Source organism: Protomyctophum parallelum (genome assembly GCF_964188405.1).
Source record: "Protomyctophum parallelum genome assembly, chromosome: 15".
Lineage (NCBI taxonomy): Eukaryota > Metazoa > Chordata > Actinopteri > Myctophiformes > Myctophidae > Protomyctophum > Protomyctophum parallelum.
Window position 1 is genome coordinate 38261902 of NC_139710.1, and position 17229 is coordinate 38279130.

Here is a 17229-nt window from a genome sequence, read left to right on the forward strand (position 1 = left end):
ACACACACACACACACACACACACACACACACACACACACACACACCCATTGACATCAGAGACTAGAGAGTAGCCCTCCTTGACTGTATATAAATGGGTCAGCCCTCATATAGAAACCACACCTTCTTTATAGTGACTCAGTCGAACGAGGGTGTGTATTTCCCTTCTCAACGCTCTTGCCCAACTTTTCCTTTCTCCTCTCCACACCTCCTGGATCGTTGACTCAGTCATCTGTCGAGTTATGTTGGAAGAAGGGTCGTATAGTAGTTAGACTGGATGAGAGAGAGAGAGAGAAAGAGAGCGCGGCCACCCACCCACCAACAGTCTTTTTATTTTGTCTCATAAGAAAGAAAACGTCATCTCTTTTCGCTGAGTTTTGACACTCATTGGGACGATTGGATTACATCGGGGAATATAGGCTACAACCTTTGTCGCCATGGGGGACATGATATCGAGCCACCTGGACGAAGGCAAGCGGGAGATTATCACAGGTGAGCAGGTTTGATTTGTTTTGTTTGTTTGGTGTGTGGGTGTGTGTGTGTGTCAGTGTGTGTGTGTGGTAGTGGTGTGCACACATGTGCGTGTCGCTATAACCTCAACAACTGTCAAGTTTAAAACCACACAGACCACCTGGTTCCATTTCATTCAGTCGACTTATCTCATTCACGATCTCAGTTTGTTGACATGAGTTAGTATAATGGACCCTACCAGGTATTAGCTTTAGGCATGTTGTGCAGAGTGACAGCCTCATTATTAACTCGAGAAAGTTATCGACACAGTATAGGCGAGTAACTACATGCAGGATGTCACTGTGCTTACAGAGAGAAGACTTTAACTAAAGAACCGACAGACAGATTCAGGCCCAGGACTCTATATTTTAGGGAAAGATAAAAGTTGACAGGTATAGCATAGCTTATAGTTTTATGGACCATGGGCGTGTCTTTCCCACACAAACGTTCAAATAATTCTAAGGAGGTGGGCTAAATCTAACTATGGTGATCTTTGGACATTGAACGTGTCATACTGACATCGCAGGCTATACATATTTAGTAGCCTATTGTTTGACTGTTTTGTCTGATCTATCTGACCTTGTAGACTACCATAGGCTAAACTCTTTCTTGAGTCACAGGCTAATTCCACCAGAAAGGCTTGTCTGTCTGTCAGTCTGTGGAAAAAGTGTCTGGCTGTGCAAGTGTGTGAGATGAGCCTGTGAACGCCCCTCATTGCAATTCCAGTACCATTTTCCCCCAACCTACCATAACTAATTGAAAGAACCTTCACAGCGACAACCACTGTTTGGCTTTGCTTCCCTGGTGCCAAAGTCAAGTTTTTACTTGCAACACACACAGAACACAGCCTTGCCAGAGCCTTGACGGAGTGCATGGGGGTGGGGGACGTGTAAAGAAAGCTATAGTGAGACCAAGGACTTTGATTTGTAGCATCATCCCTTTTTTAATGTCTTAGTTGGCTGGTCACTTCAGAGTTGAGACACACACACACACACACACACACACACACACACACACACACACACACACACACACACACACACACACACCATCAGATGTGGAATTTGAGGAATGCGTGAAAAAAGCATGCCTGCCTGGCCTAGGCTGTGTGTCTGGATGGAAACCATCTCCAGGGCCTTGGACAACCCTAGCCAGCCAGCGCCGCATAGTCTCTGTGTCAGTCCTCAAAGGAAGTGTCTGGATTTGTCATCAGACAGGACGGACGGACACACACAAACGCCCTCTCACACACACACACACACACACACACACACACACACACTCAATCATGATCACAATCAGCGGTATCATCGATCATGAGACAACCATGTTGTTGTCATTGGCTCAATGACCCAGTATCACTGTGTTCGTCTGTGTCTTTGTCAGCTGCTGATGAATGATGTGCCGTATCTGCTTTCATCCCTTTCTTCGGCACTTTGTAATTATCCACCCAGCTGGTTTTGATGGCAGATAACAACAACTGGATCGGATACTAGGGAATCCCTGAGATTGGCCGTGTTCCAGAAAACTGTATAACACGTATTGTCTCTTGCCTGAGTCCTGACCGACCGACCCCACCCTTCCCCATGAGGTCATAGTCTTGAGTATCTGTATTTGGGTGTGAGTGTGTGTGTGTACTGTATCATATGTGCGATTGGGGTGGTGCTGGTGGGGGCACGGGCTAGTGCTGCAAAATAAATCTAGATTCCGACACCTAGAGATCTAATTTCTAAATTTGAGCACAAATTGTGCAGCACTGGTTGGCTCTCCAATTCATTTGAGTTACTCTTTATGTTGAGAGAGACCTTAAGAGAGCTTTAAGTCAAGCAGTGATGTCTGTTTAAAGCCACAGTAGTTGGTTCCAGGTGCCACACTTTGAATGTAGTAATGTTCAGCAACTACAGACCGAAGAAAATAAGAGATGGAGATCTCAATTATTTTTCTTTATATTTATATATATACATACACCGGCGGTGGCTAAATGAGTAGAGGGGCTGGATGGTAACCGCAAGGTTGCCAGTTCGAACCCGGGCTCCCCCAGAGTTGGTGTCGAAGTGTCCTTGAGCAAGACACTGAACCCCTAATTGCTCCTGATATGCTGGTTGGTGCCTTGCATGGTTTCCGCCGCCATCAGTGTATGAATGTGTGTGTGTGAATGGGTGAATGCACAATCTATGTAAAGCGCCTTGGATAAAGGAGCTATATAAATGCACCATTTACCATATATTTGGGGCTTTTTGGCTTTATTGATAGATCACAGTAGGTTCACAGGAGACGGGGAGAGAGATGGGGAGGGGGGGAGACACAGGTCGTCGGGATCTGGACTCGAGACACGCAACACGCTGTCAGGCTGAATTACCAGCCTAGGTGCCCAGACCGCTAGGCCGGCCCGGGCCGTGATCTCAATTCTTGTGGAGGAAATTCGAGATTCACATTTGAGCAGGAATCGTGCACGGCATGGATATAGCCTGGCTGCCTGAAGACTCGCAAGAGTGCATGCCCAGCACGCATTATTAAATGCATGCACATATACATGCACCCAGTGGAACTCATGCATTGCAAAACACATGAAGACACTTAAGTGTACATAATGAATAATGAATTGCATTTTCATAGCGCTTTTCCAAGTGCTCAAAGCGCTTTACAATGGTTCATTCATACATTGTGAGCTGAAGCGGCGAACAGTCGACGCCAGCGTCCTCACTTCCCACATTCACACCAAGCTCACACCGACCAACTCTTTGTAGGCAATGTAGGGTTCAGTGTCTTGCCCAAGGACACTTCGACATGTGGACAGGAGGAGCCAGGATTCGAACCGCCGACCCAGGGATCATTGGACGACCTGCTCTACCTCCTGAGCCACAGCCACCCTCACATGTCTCTGAACTAGCGGTTGACAGGTCAGTAAGTGTGTAGGTGTGGTGCCATTAGTTACTAGGGGGTGCGTACACCAGCAGCGATACAGGAAATGTTAACGTGGCAGAAGCAGGCTCTGTTTTAGGGGGAATTGACCCTGGAGGAGGGGAGTGGTAGGTTAGTCAACAGAGTTGGCTCTGTGTGGCCTGGCAAGGCGGGGCACTCGCTCTCACCCTGCAAACACTTTGCCCTGGAGTGGACAGAGATGCTCATTTCAAAAGGCACAGGCAGCGGAAATATCCATTGGTCTGCTTTTGTGACCCCACAATATGTGTGTGTGCAGATTGTGTACACTTCTTTCTCTTACTTTCTCTATATGCACACACGCAAACACACACATGCAGTAGTGTAGGTACAGACTACAGTATACCGGTTAACGTGTAATCGTGTATACTATGTACACAATGCATTCGCACCATTTTCATTTACTTGGTAAACATGTTTAACCCTAACCAAATTGGCTCTTATTTAGTCTAATAACCCCTCACTCACTGCAGTGTCAAAGCTTTACCTCTGACTCTGCTTTAATGGGAACATGGTCTAAATTTATGAGTCAGCCTGTGGGACCAGTCTCAGTGGAATGTTTTTGTTAAGGCGCTGTGGTGAAAAAAGGGGGGGAACAAAATGTCATTCTTGTGTGTGGGCCTTAATAAGCAGGATTCTGCTTTCCTGTCCTTGCCAAAAGTTTCCCTATATAACATTGTCTCATAGTTGAGGCTCCGTGCTCGAATTGTTTAGCTCACATGGGAGAGTGGAGGAGAGTGAAGTGCATTGCTGTGTACTCTGTGACAGCAGTGCTGGGTGAAGTAGATTTAGAGTTTGGACGAAAGGATAAGGCGCGCGTGCGTTACTGTGTGTGTGTGTGTGTGTGTGTGCTGTGCACATCTGTTTGCCTGTGCCTGGCAGAGGTGGGAAGGTGCTGCCAGCGTGCCGTGGGGGGAGAGTTGTAATAGTAAACACACTGAGCCTGTTGTACTTGACAAATGTGAAAGAATGTGACCTGTACCCCCTCATCTCCACTACTCCCTCTTTTAGCTGCAAAGCCTGCAAATGTACATGATGTAACATGAGAGGAATGAAGGGGGAAAAAACAACTGTTAGACCTTTTATCAGGTTATATTTTAGGACGGGTCAGGACATCTTTTTATCTCCTAAATTAAGGTCTGTTGTTATGTATGTTGTTCTCATTCGAGGTGCTCCGATCTGTTTTTTTGGGCACTAATCCAGATGTTTTTCTCACGGGTCGGCCGACGGCCGATACCAATCTTGTTCGTGAGGGGATGTGAAAACCCAGATCAAAACTGTTCCCGTGTGTGTGTGGGGAGGAAAGCGAGAAGGTTTAGGCCTGCAAATCGATATTATACAGTATATCTGACTTAGTGACTTTTATACCACTTGGTGTATATAAGATCGTTTCTTCAGATGGTAAATTGAAGATCACCGATCGAGTCATTTGGAGTGGTGGCCGATCGATCGGAGCACTTCTAATTCTCATTAAAACATTTAATTGCATTTGAAGACGGTGTGTGACAGTTTTCTCTTTCAGTGTGTTGGGCCCCTCGTTTTGTCTTCTCCTACATCTGTCGCCTTTAGGTGTGCAAAACACTTGGTTTTTATTTAACTCGTGCAGTAGTCTATTGAACACTTTTCTTTGTGACCTAATTTGCTCTTAAAACCGATTTGAGTTAAGCAAGGCTGTGTCTCTTTCCACTTTCCACTTGAGGCACTTCTTGATTAGCCTGGTAAAACCACTCCCCCTGCTGGACAACATTTGCATTCTGCCAGAAGGGAGAGTCTGGTGTCTCTCGGGCAGAGACGATGTACCAAATCAGACCAGAGCAATATGGAGGCGGGATCAACGCGAGACTGATGACATATTGAAGCTGTGCCACAGCACAAATGTAAACACAACCTAACAGGACTGCAACTCGAAATTATTATGGAGATATCAGATTGTTGTCTGCTTCCAGGTTCATCGTTGAGAGAGCCCAGATGCAGGCAGGAGGAGGGAACTTGTGAACTCAATACTGCCGCAATCTGGCAGAGTCAGGTTCCTTCTTGATATGCACCCCCAGATTTGGGTTCAGAGTAGTGATGCACCAAATATTCGGCAGAAAATGGCTAAAAATTCAATGTTTTATGGATCCATAATAGTGATTATTATTTAAGTTAAGTTTTGCCATAACCATAACATAACATTTGTAGAATCAAACTCAGGTTAATGGGTTAAGTGGGCATACTAAAACAGCGATATTCAGTTACACTTCATACCAATGATACTGTGCGGGTGTAGGTATGTTAAGTGATAACCACTTTCAACATGGCATTATAGGCAAAAGCTTTCTAAATCTTTCAAATTTTCCAAACATCTACAAGCTTGTAGGTCAACTATTTTTGCTATTTGTTGTACAACAAAGTATATAGTGCTTAAGTGGCATTCTGCAGGGAAGCTGGAAGTACCCTCACTAAAAACGCCGGGACAACGCTCCACACGTCCCAAACTCTTCTCCCTTCTGGCTCCAAAACTGTGGAATGCACTTCCCATTGCAGTCAGAACTGCAGCATCACTCCCAATCTTCCGCCGTAGTCTGAAAACCCACCTTTTTAGACTCCATCATGGCCCATAGCACTTACCCTACCCCCTTAGATAGCATTTCTGTAGACTTAGATAGCATCTGATACAGACTTATAGCATGTTACGTAGACAGCACTATAATTGCATTGTATATAGTCATAGCACGCCATAGTATATATGTATAGCATAGTAGTATATATATATAGTTTATATGTATAGTCTCATAATATAGATATTCCACTGTTACTTTCTTAGCTTACGCATGTTTTATGATAAATGCTTTTTTGTGATGTATTCCCATGCTTTTGTTCTTGCTTATTGTAAATCGCTCTGGATTAAGAGCGTCTGCTAAATGCCTAAATTGTAAATTGTAATTCTGGACTAGACCTGCCTGGTTGGAAACATTGTGGTTGCAAGGACTGACCTTCTGACCTTTCAGCTACAGGACTGTGTCACAGTCATTACCATGTGATTGAGAGATTATTTATTCTGTACTTACTCTGTATAAACATACTATTTTAACTAGTGATGCACCGAATATTCGGCCGCAGAAAATGGCCTATTCGAGAAAATATATCACCGAATAGTGTATGCAATTAATGCATTCAAAAGGGCTGAATAAATGTTTTATGGACCCATAATAGTGATTATTATTTAAGTTAAGTTTTGCCATAACCATTTATTTTGCCATAAATCAGGTAGCTTTAAGGTACGGCCATGACAGCAATGGTAGGAAAAAAGATGTATAATATTAATCATATTCGGATATTCGGTATTCGGTTTTCGGCCAACTGTTTCCTATATTCGGTACTCGGTTTCTGCCAAGAATTTCCCTTTCGGTGCATCCCTAGTTCAGAGTAAATTGATTCTCCTTTTTCAGTGTCGCTGAGTACATGAACACATCATGTGCTACATGGGTGTTATACAGACAGTGGGCATAGGCAGGCAGATAACAGGAAAGAGATCTGCTGATGGGATCCCTGAGGAACTAATAACCTCTCAACCCAAAGATGACAAACTGTAACTGAAGCATTACCGGAGCCAAATATTTATGCAGGCCCTGGTGCAGTTTATATTAAATCCTAGTACGTACTGTACTTTTACAACTGTGTGGATGGTACATTATTACAAGCAGTCTCTTATTTTCTGTTGCTATACCTGCTACTAGATGGATTAGATGGCTTAATATGCTGTTTATGCTTGACTTTCCTGTGGAAGCATCAGTCAAGCCGTTGTCGATGGTTCCTTCTACATGGTTCCTTCTACATGCTTCTACATGTTCCTTCTACATGCTCACAATGCATGTGTCGCGACACATTGAGAGCTTGTAGATCGGCTATCTTCAATAGATTTTCTACACATTTTGAACTTGTGAAATTCTGCAATATGACATTCTGCAATATGAATACTCTTACTTTTAGTACTTTAAGTACATGTTGATGTACTGAAGTACATTTTCAATTCCGTACTTTTACTTGTAATGAAGTAGTTCTAAATTGCAGTATTGGTACTTTTACTTAAGTAAAGCAATTTAGTACCTTTTCCACCACTGGCTACCTGTGACATAATCTAACCGGCTTACAGACAAAGAGTTGCCTGGATGGGGAATGTTGTATCAACTTGTTGTGTGGATGTAAGAAGGCACCGTCAGTGTATATACAGTAGGCTAGATTTAGGGCAGGTGAGTGAGTAATAGTATCATTATAAAAATACAAATTCAGTTCAGGTTGTAGTGTGGTTTGCCAGTAGTTCAATCCGGGTTGTGTAAAGTGGGTGGCATGGCATGACTTTATTTAAGAGGTGCTCCGATCAGGTTTATTTGAAATCGATCCCGATTTCTCACGATCGGCCGATACAATCTTGTTGGGGAAAGTTTAAATATTTCCAAAATGATTATCGGTTAAATTTCTGATCACCGATCGAGTCATTTGGAGTGACTTAAATCTGTGGTCGATCGATCGGAGCACCTCTACCTGTAATGGTGGTGATGAACTGGCAACAAGTGGTGTCGAAAATGCATTTTATATCCACTTGCCCAATACCGTTGAATCTTTTTAACAAGGAGAGGTGACTCTGGCTCTGTTGGCTACCCACTGGGATGACACAGCTAGTTGACCGAGTCTTTTTTAGTGTTCGTCACTCGGAATCGTCGGATGACCGGCAGACCGCAGTCAGAGCTGACAGCGAGGCTAAACAAAAGTCTCATTCATTACAAACGGAATACGCCAGCCAGCAGGAGATGAGTTAGTTTGCGGATACGTAACGCTCTCCTCCTTTCATCACAGCCTTCATTTCCATTATAGCGCACTCAAGTGAACTCAGGATGGAACTCCACTGACCTCTCAGCTGCACAGTTCCCTGACTAGGCAGGTTTTAGCAGCAGGTTTTAGACACCGTCCGAAACGGACGTTCGCTCCAGTGGCTGGCTGACTCATTATGGCGTTTCCCCAACTTCTGATGATGAATCTGAGAAATGGGAAGTTTACAGCTTGACGATGATGGCGTGAAAATTGTTGGGTGCAATCGTGTGTGAGAGAGTATGACGATTTTTGTTTCAAAAGATTGTAGTGAGCCTGCATGTGTAAGTAAGCAACAAGGTACTGTACTGTACAAAGCTAGGATTAGTTCTTTCAACTTGCTTTTCCAGAAAATAGTACATGATATTTGATATCTAACATTATATGGTAGATGGTCATATTGCCACATAGTGCCCACTATGTGTGTGATATATTTGGTTCTACCAAAATAACCAAATCTGGTTATGTCGGGAAAATGTCTAAATGGGGGAAAAAAAGATTAGTTACACTGACATTTAAAGCTGCTATAAGCAATAATATGTCAACATTTTAATGACCTTTAATTATTTTGTTTTGTTTTTTTGGTATTCAGACAGCCAGCAATGGGTAGAACGCTCCGAAAAAGAATTTAGTCTCTGTGACACATCTAGGGGCCGCAATCTGCATTCAAATATTTTCCTAGAAGGTTTGTCATTGGTCGATTTGCCTGACTGCTTCCTGATTGGTTAGTCATTGCGACTGGGTTTTTTTTCCGACCAATGACACATCTTCTAGGAACATCTTTGAATGCAGATTGCGGCCCCCCTAGATGTGTCACAGAGACTAAATTGTTTTTGGGAGAGTTTTACCCATTACACACATTATTGCTTATAGCAGCTTTAATGCAAATCCCTGTCATCCTTTACAACAGGCCTTTCAGCAGGCCAAAGGGAGAGGAAATGATCTCAGCCTTAGTCATGTGACTACCCCCACCTCGTTATAAACCCCTTTTTTCCCCAACCTGTATGTCTTTTTTTATTACTTTTTGTGATTTGAAATTTGTTATTTTTTTAATGTCATGATTGTGAATTGGATTCCCAGGACCTGAATGGAAACAAGACCGCAAGGCGGTGATATCCTTTTGGACTAAGTGTTTGACTGTACTCTGTACTGTTTACATTCCTAACTAATGTATTAATTATTAATAAGTATTCATTGTCTCGAGTCATTCTCCTCCTCTCGCCTTGACCGAATGGGCCAAAAATCCACTTGAGAGTTCAGCCTGAATTATACTTGCATGGTTACTCGCCAGTGCCGAGCACCGAAAATAGCCGATCTACAAGCGCACAACTCGCCCCACTGCAACACGCTGTGTGCTTGTAAGATCGTCTGTTTTCAGCATGTGATACTGGCTTTCCTCTGCGAGCAGCCAGCTGGCTAGCTACACAGTAAAGTTTCTGCTGCTCTCTGTCTGCTACGCTATCACCAGATGCCCGTCTGTCTAGCCTGAAATATGTCCTAGCCTTCCAGTGTGTCCAAATGAGCTTTATAGCCTACACATCATTAATTGCTATTTTAAGCAAGAAGACAATCCGGATCCCTCATTAATTAATCTTTCCAGACACTGGCTGGCTGTATAGTTATAGACTGAGATGTTTGTTTAATATTTGCTAATATTCATTCATACCTTTTATTTATTCTCAAAAAGACTGAGGTTGCCCTCACGTCGTCGAGATAAACCCTAATGCAACATTGTCACATCAATAATAAAACAGACAAAAACAAACAAAAAAACTAAACGGCAACGTTTCCCCATTGTGTGAAATAATACATGTTTAAAAGCAGTTGAGCCTCCCCTCTGGCCACCCGGGGAGTCTGATGGAGGGGAAAGGAACTGGTTGGAATAATGTGTTCATTCCACGTGCTACGTCCAACCCCCCCCCGATCCCCCCTGTGTCGGATGAAGAGAAGCGGCTCGGACTACTCATGCATTGAAGGAAGCATTATAACCACTGTGTCTCTCCTCTCCGGAATAATCCTAATGCTTTCTTTCTATGCTGTAAAGAAACAGGAGTCCGTGTTGCAGAACTGGTGATTTAATAAACAAAGAATAATTCAAAAGAACAAACGTGATCAGCCAGGGTTCTAATTCTGTATCAACTCTCAGTAGCAAACAAACAAAATAATATCTCTCTTCCTCTGAATAGCGTGACCGCTTCCCTCAACACCAGAACCAAAAGTAAACAGCCCGCCACACAGTTAAAGGAACAATCCCCCCGTATATACCTTAGGGTTACAGCATGAGGTCAGGGGAGGCTCTCCCCAGGTTGACAGAGGGAGTGTAGGATTGGGTCACAAAATGGGTTAAAAAATCGTGGGATCAACTAAAAAAAAGTTGCAGTTGCAGACATAAATGAACATGACATGGCAATTACCTTGATTATTAGGACTAGAATTTCGTTCCTAGGGCCACGCGTCGCAAATGGGAAGAAGGCAATAGCGGGAAGGCGATACTCAATACTGTTTATTTTGTGTTCATATATCCAGTTGCTTGGGAAGTGCAAACTTTGCAACCTGGCTGAGTGACCCTATTGTTTGTTTTGTTCTTGTTTTTATTTCCGTCTAAAAGCAAGCATGGCAAGTGGCAATGTTTCTATATACCAAGTTGCTTGGATGTCGTAAATGTGGCAACCTAGCGGGAATAGTATACTGTACTCTACTGTATTCCACTGTACTGTACTGTACTCCACTGTAAATGGTAAATGGTGCATTTATATAGCGCCTTTATCCAAGGTGCTTTACATAGATTGTGCATTACATTCACCCATTCACACACACACACATTCATACACCGATTGCGGCGGAAGCCATGCAAGGTACCAACCAGCACATCGGGAGCAATTTGGGGTTCAGTGTCTTGCCCAAGGACACTGTAGACAGGAGGAGCCGGGATTCAAACCGCCGACCCATGGATCATTGGACGACCTGCTCTACCTCTTGAGCCACAGTCGCCTGTACTGTACTGTACTCCACTGTACTGTGCTCCACTGTACTGTACTGAGCTCCACTGACTGTACTGTACTGTACTCCACTGTACTGTACTCCACTGTACTGTACTCCACTCCACTGGGGGGGGGGGGGGGGGGGGGGAGGAGCCAAACACAACAGTACAGATTTTGTTCTGTTAAGCCACCATGCTTGTCAGGATGTTTGCTCGAGATACCTTGTGTTAGTCACTGATTTGCTGTACAAACGAATGACATCAACCCCAATTCACACCATTTCTAGCTAGCACAGGGATTGCCTGTATGTATTGTATGCAAAAGTAGACTAATCGGTGATCACAGGACATAATGCTACAGCAGTGGTTCCCAAAGTGGGGTCCGGGGACCCCTAGGTGTACTTGAGGCAGTTCCAGGGGGTACCTAGCTCAGCTGGGTGTCATAAGGGTCCATTTGGTTCCTAACTATCTCTAATTGAGCTGAGTCACAAGGATGAGACATTCAGAAACTTTTGCCTTCACAGTACAAGCATCAGCTGTCACAAGTTGAAAAGAGATGTGGCATCATTATTTTTCACATTATTTCCATATTTTCACAAAATGGAAAAGGATTAGGCCTACAAATCCAGTGGCATTTCACATTGCAAAAGGGTGCAGGAAGAGTGGGCACCTAAACATTAAATTGGCTATTTTTTAAGAATTAATTTGGACATATTGTAAACATTTAACTTGTTTAATCCCAAAGGGGATTTATCTTTCTTAGTTTAAAACGATCCCTGACAAATATGCCTTAAAACACTATACTTGCCCTCTATAACTAAAAATAAAAACACCTTAAATATTTTTATTTCTTTCATAAAATAAAGTTGGGTAGTGTACACTGTTTATATTTCACTCAATAGGAACTGCTCCTGTCGCAAGTTGAGGATGTCATATGACATATGTCCAGTCCATGTGTGGTCCAGCCCCAGGGAATGTATGGAATGCACAAAGTATTTAAATATTGCTTTGATGCTCATATTATTCTTAGGAAGTATTAAGTTGTTTTTATTAGCATAGGCCATGGGTGTCAAAGTCAAGGCCCGCGGGCCAAATGTGGCCCGCCATGTTTATGTGGCCCGCCTGCCTCAAGCAAAAAAAAAAAAAAAAAAATATATATATATATATATATATATATATATATATATATATATATATATATATATATATATATATTTTTTTTTAATAGCCAAAATATAGGCTTATAAGTAAGGCTGCATGATATATCGAACATGTACCTTCATCAGAGTGGAGAATATAAGTAATCAAGTTTACTCATCAAAACTGATTATATAACTGTAACCATCAAAGCATGCACTCAACATATAATGGTTATGTGACCATGGCATGTGCATAATATAAAATCTTATACGTTTTATCTGATATTGATTAATATGGGGGGTGGGTTCAATTAATCGATTATTAATCGGCAGAGCTGTCGACTATTCGATTTGGCTGATGGTCACTTTGTGGCATCCCTACAAGTTACAACAAGTGAGTAAGTGCCTATCTCTCTTCCATACTGGTGTGTGGCGTCTCTTGCGTGATATGATGAAGTGGAACGGTGTCAGTAGCCCGTGCACATTATAGGGACAAAGGTGTGCGTGTGTGTGTGTGTGTGTGTGAAGACCCATCTTCTCTTTCTGTCATAGTGACATTGTCCTGCATCAGATCATGTCCAAATCAGGTTCTCCAATCTCCAGTAGCCTCTTCAGTTTTTTGAAGATTCTTTGAGTGGTGCAACCACTTCCTTACAGAGCTATGTGTGTGGTTGGCTGGGTCTGAGCACTATGTGTGTGGCTGGCTGGCTGGCTGGGTCTGAGCACTATGTGTGTGGCTTGCTGGCTGGCTGGCTGGGTCTGAGCACTATGTGTGTGGCTGGCTGGCTGGGTCTGACCACTATGTGTGTGGCTTGCTGGCTGGCTGGGTCCGAGCACTATGTGTGTGGCTGGCTGGCTGGATCTGAGCACTATGTGTGTGGCTTGCTGGCTGGCTGGATCCGAGCACTATGTGTGTGGCTGGCTGGCTGGCTGGATCTGAGCACTATGTGTGTGGCTTGCTGGCTGGGTCTGAGCATACATAGCTAGATAGATAGATAGATATTATAGCAGTGACTGACTGAGACATCGAGCGTGCGTCCGCAACTGGTTGTGGCCCCCATCAAGTGACCTTTTGACCAATGCGGCCCTCGCCCCAAGTTGAGTTCGACACCCCTGGCATAGGCATTCCATAGGGCTGGACCCCACATGGACATAATATCAACCTGCGATGGGAGCAGTCCCTATTGAAAGATTCTCTATTTATGAAAGAAATAAAATATTAACGTCATTAACATATATATTTTTTCTTTGCAAAAAGGGTGAAGTTTTCCTTTTTAAGTCTTCACTGGGTGCTCAGCTACCCAGTCACTCATCAGGCCTGTTGGCAGCGTTGGTCATTTCCAATTCAAGAATGCTAATTTCAACATGCCTCTAGTAAAAAGTCAACATAGATGTAGTTTCATTGAGGTTCTGTTATCTGAGTTTGATGACCCCGCCCCCCCTGTCAAAAATAGCTAAAATCGCTAAAACGAAAGAAAGCACCAAATGAAAAAACATTCCCATAAAAGAAAACCTAGTACAGTTGTTTTCAACCATTGGTCCAGGGACCACCAGTGGTCCTTGAGGCGGTTCCAGGTGGATGATAAAATGGACCCATATTTAACTCTTGAGCTCAAGCGTTTAAATTATTGTTGAACATCTACATTACTTCATTTACAAGAAGTATCAATAAAGCATCAATACAGCATGGAATTATGGACAAAATCTAATCTTATCCAAAGTTTTGGGTCTGAGAGGCTAAATCTCTTCAAATGGTGGTCTGACTGTGGCTTAAATGCCCAAATAAATAATGGACCTTGTTATGAAAAAGGTTGAAAGCCACAATTTAATTTCTCATTGAAATCTCCCTTCCCCGGGTCCCGGCCAGTGTGCCTGTGCTTTTGATGGCCTAATTATATAGCCTGCTCTGGGTCCTCCTTTATGAAGAAACCCCCATCCATTTCATTCCTCTCCCTCCGAATGCAACAGCAACATTTCATAAACCACAATACAAAGCAGATGGGATCAAATGGGTCATCTCTCCAGTCTCCCCCCCCCCCCCCCATTTCTCCCATAGAGCCCAGATGGTGAAAGGCATATTTCATCCATTTACTAATTACTATAAGTAAGAGCATTATGGTCCCCGAAAAAAACCCCAGTTGTTAAAATGATAAATCACACCAGATGCTGCGACTGACTTGTACAGTTATAAAGTCAGCCAAAAACGTTGAAATATTTTAGCATTACAAGTTACAACTGGGTCCTACTAGGCCTCAAATGTTGCTCTCTGGAGTCGGGCCCCGGGAAGGGAAGGGGTACTGTGGGATGTTTTTGAGGTGGTTGTAGTGGATTGGTTCTCAGAGCATATGTTGGGAGGATCCTGGTACTAAGGAGAACTTGATGCCAAGTATTTTGGCACCAGCTGTAGATTCCTTTTTTTTCTCCTCCACTGGTCTGGTGGAGCTCCAGGTCTTTCTCTCTCTCTCTCTCTCTCTCTCTCTCTCTCTCTCTCTCTCTCTCTCTCTCTCTCTCTCTCTCTCTCTCTCTCTCTCTCTCTCTCTCTCTCTCTCGCTCTCGCTCTCGCTCTCGCTCTCGCTCTCGCTCTCGCTCTCGCTCTCGCTCTCGCTCTCGCTCTCGCTCTCGCTCTCTCTCTCAGATCCTGGCTCCCATAAGAGCCAGCAGCAGATCCCATTCCCAGGGTTTTGTAACTCTGGACGTATAGAATGAATGACTGGAGTCATCTGGACATTGCATTTGATCCTTTCCAGCCAGGTCTTGAAGAGTTTAGGAATAAGTCGACACATTTGTTAAAATATGGCATGAGGCAATAATGTAAATGATGATCCCACTGTTTACCTATTTACACCATGACATGTCTAGTATGCTGGGGGGGGGGGACATTTAAAGCACATTGCGACACATTGTGTGCTTATATGTTTGGTGGAAGAGGGGAAAAAATGGCCCAACTCGGGTCAAGTTACATTAAAGGTTGAAGAGGGTTTATTGAATTCATGTTAAAGCTTTGAATAATTCAACAAATGCAAGCCTTTGATTGTACCGTAAATTGGTCATTGGACAACAATGTAAGAGAAGATGCAGGGCTGTCACGATTATACATTTAAGTTGACGATTAATTGTCCCACACATAATTTTGATTAAGGATTTAATTGTGTTTTTTTTTTTTTGCATTGAACATTGGAACGCTACAGTTTTGTTACATTTCTGTTATCCGTTATCATAATCACGAAGTGACGTGTTGTAAGCTTGTAGATCTGATGGGTTCCTTTTCTATTAGCTCTAAGCGTAAATGCCCACTCCATGTTCACTGTACTGTTATACTGTAGTGATTGCAGGTTGTGTGTGAAGGCTTAAAACCCATTCTGGGCGGGAACCCCTTTTGGTGTTTTACCCCCTCAGGCCGGGAACCCATTTTTGGGTTCTGTACAGTATGTACAGTATTAAAAAAATACAAAAAAATGATGCTGCTATATAAATATTTGAAGTTTTCCAGACAACTTGGGTCAGGCTTTAGAAGGCGTTTTTAGAATCGGCCTTAGGCCTGAGATCAGATTCTAAAAATGTCTTCTACATCCTGACAGTTTTCTGAAAAATCTATGTTTCGATGTCAGTCGTTCTTCGATTAAAAAATAGCAGACCTACAAGCTCGTAGCGCGCGCTATGAGCTCTGCTGAGTAGATCTGCTATTTTTAAATAGCTAAAGCATATCATAGTGCTAACACCAAAAGGGGTTCCCGCCCAAAATGGGTTAAACCAGGTGATGGTGAATGGCAGAGATGCGGACTTGCTGATAAAAGCGTCCATGTGTGTCACCGTGTTGAACATTCTATCAAGGTCGTGTTTGACTTTCAGCATGGAAACATTCTCTACACAGATAAGACGGTTGTGTTGTGAAGTTCCACATTATGGAAGGTGAACCTCAACTTCACAGCTACATGCTATGTGAAAGGACCCTTTTTATTATTATTTATTATTATACATTTTATATAGTGCTTAAGTGGTAAACTAGTAGGTAATGGTGTTGATTTCGTCGACTAATACTATGACAAAAAATGTTCGACTACCGGTATACCTTTTTTTTGCTAACGAAAACTAAATGAGAACTACGTAAGCTATGATGACTAAGACTAAATATATTGACAATTCTGTCAACAAATAAAAAGTTAGGAAGGGACTATAGTGGACAAGAGATCCAGTACAAGTCCATTTACACTTTACTTGGTTGCATGCTGATTGCTGAAAATAGCTGATCTGTACAAGCTCATAAGTTATAACGCGTCGCTCTGCGACACGTTGTGAGCTTGTAGATCGGCTATTTTCAGCAAGTGTAAAATGATCAGCCATTACGACGGCATCAAGCCCCGCCGAAATACATTTCTGTCGACTAAATCAACAGTACATTTAGTCGACTAAAATGAGACGAACACTAAAACATTCTAGGTGACTAAAACTAAATAAACTATTCAAAAGACTGACTAAAACTGAGATAAAGATTTGCTGTCAAAATCAACACTGTTAAGAAACAGGAAACTGCTAAATAACTGCACAGTTGAGCTGGATGTACAGAATGGAGTTGAATGTACAGAATGGAATTGATTGATGTTTTATTCCCTTGGGTTTAAGAACAGTGTGCTATTTGTTTGGTTTCGTTTGTTTAATTACCGCTGTGTCTGAAACATGCCCCTACATTTCCTGTGTTCCTGTAGGCTAATTGATTCCATTCATTCACTTGGCTATTTTAAGCTCAGTATTTACAAAATGAGCATTGTTGTATCAGGGTGTAAAAGAAAAATCACACTCGTGTGAACTGAGTGGT

General features: G+C 42.9%; 1 protein-coding gene across 1 annotated transcript in view; it reads left to right on the plus strand.

Annotated features, from left to right (window-relative positions):
• Positions 1–208: 208 nt before the first annotated feature.
• LOC310872432 (protein Niban 2-like) overlaps positions 209–17229 on the plus strand; it is a 56486-nt gene continuing 39465 nt past the window's right edge. The window contains exon 1 of the mRNA XM_083784319.1: positions 209–491. Within this exon, the coding sequence (XP_083640445.1) occupies positions 437–491 (55 nt within the window). The 5' untranslated portion in view covers positions 209–436. The remainder of the gene's footprint in view (positions 492–17229) is intronic.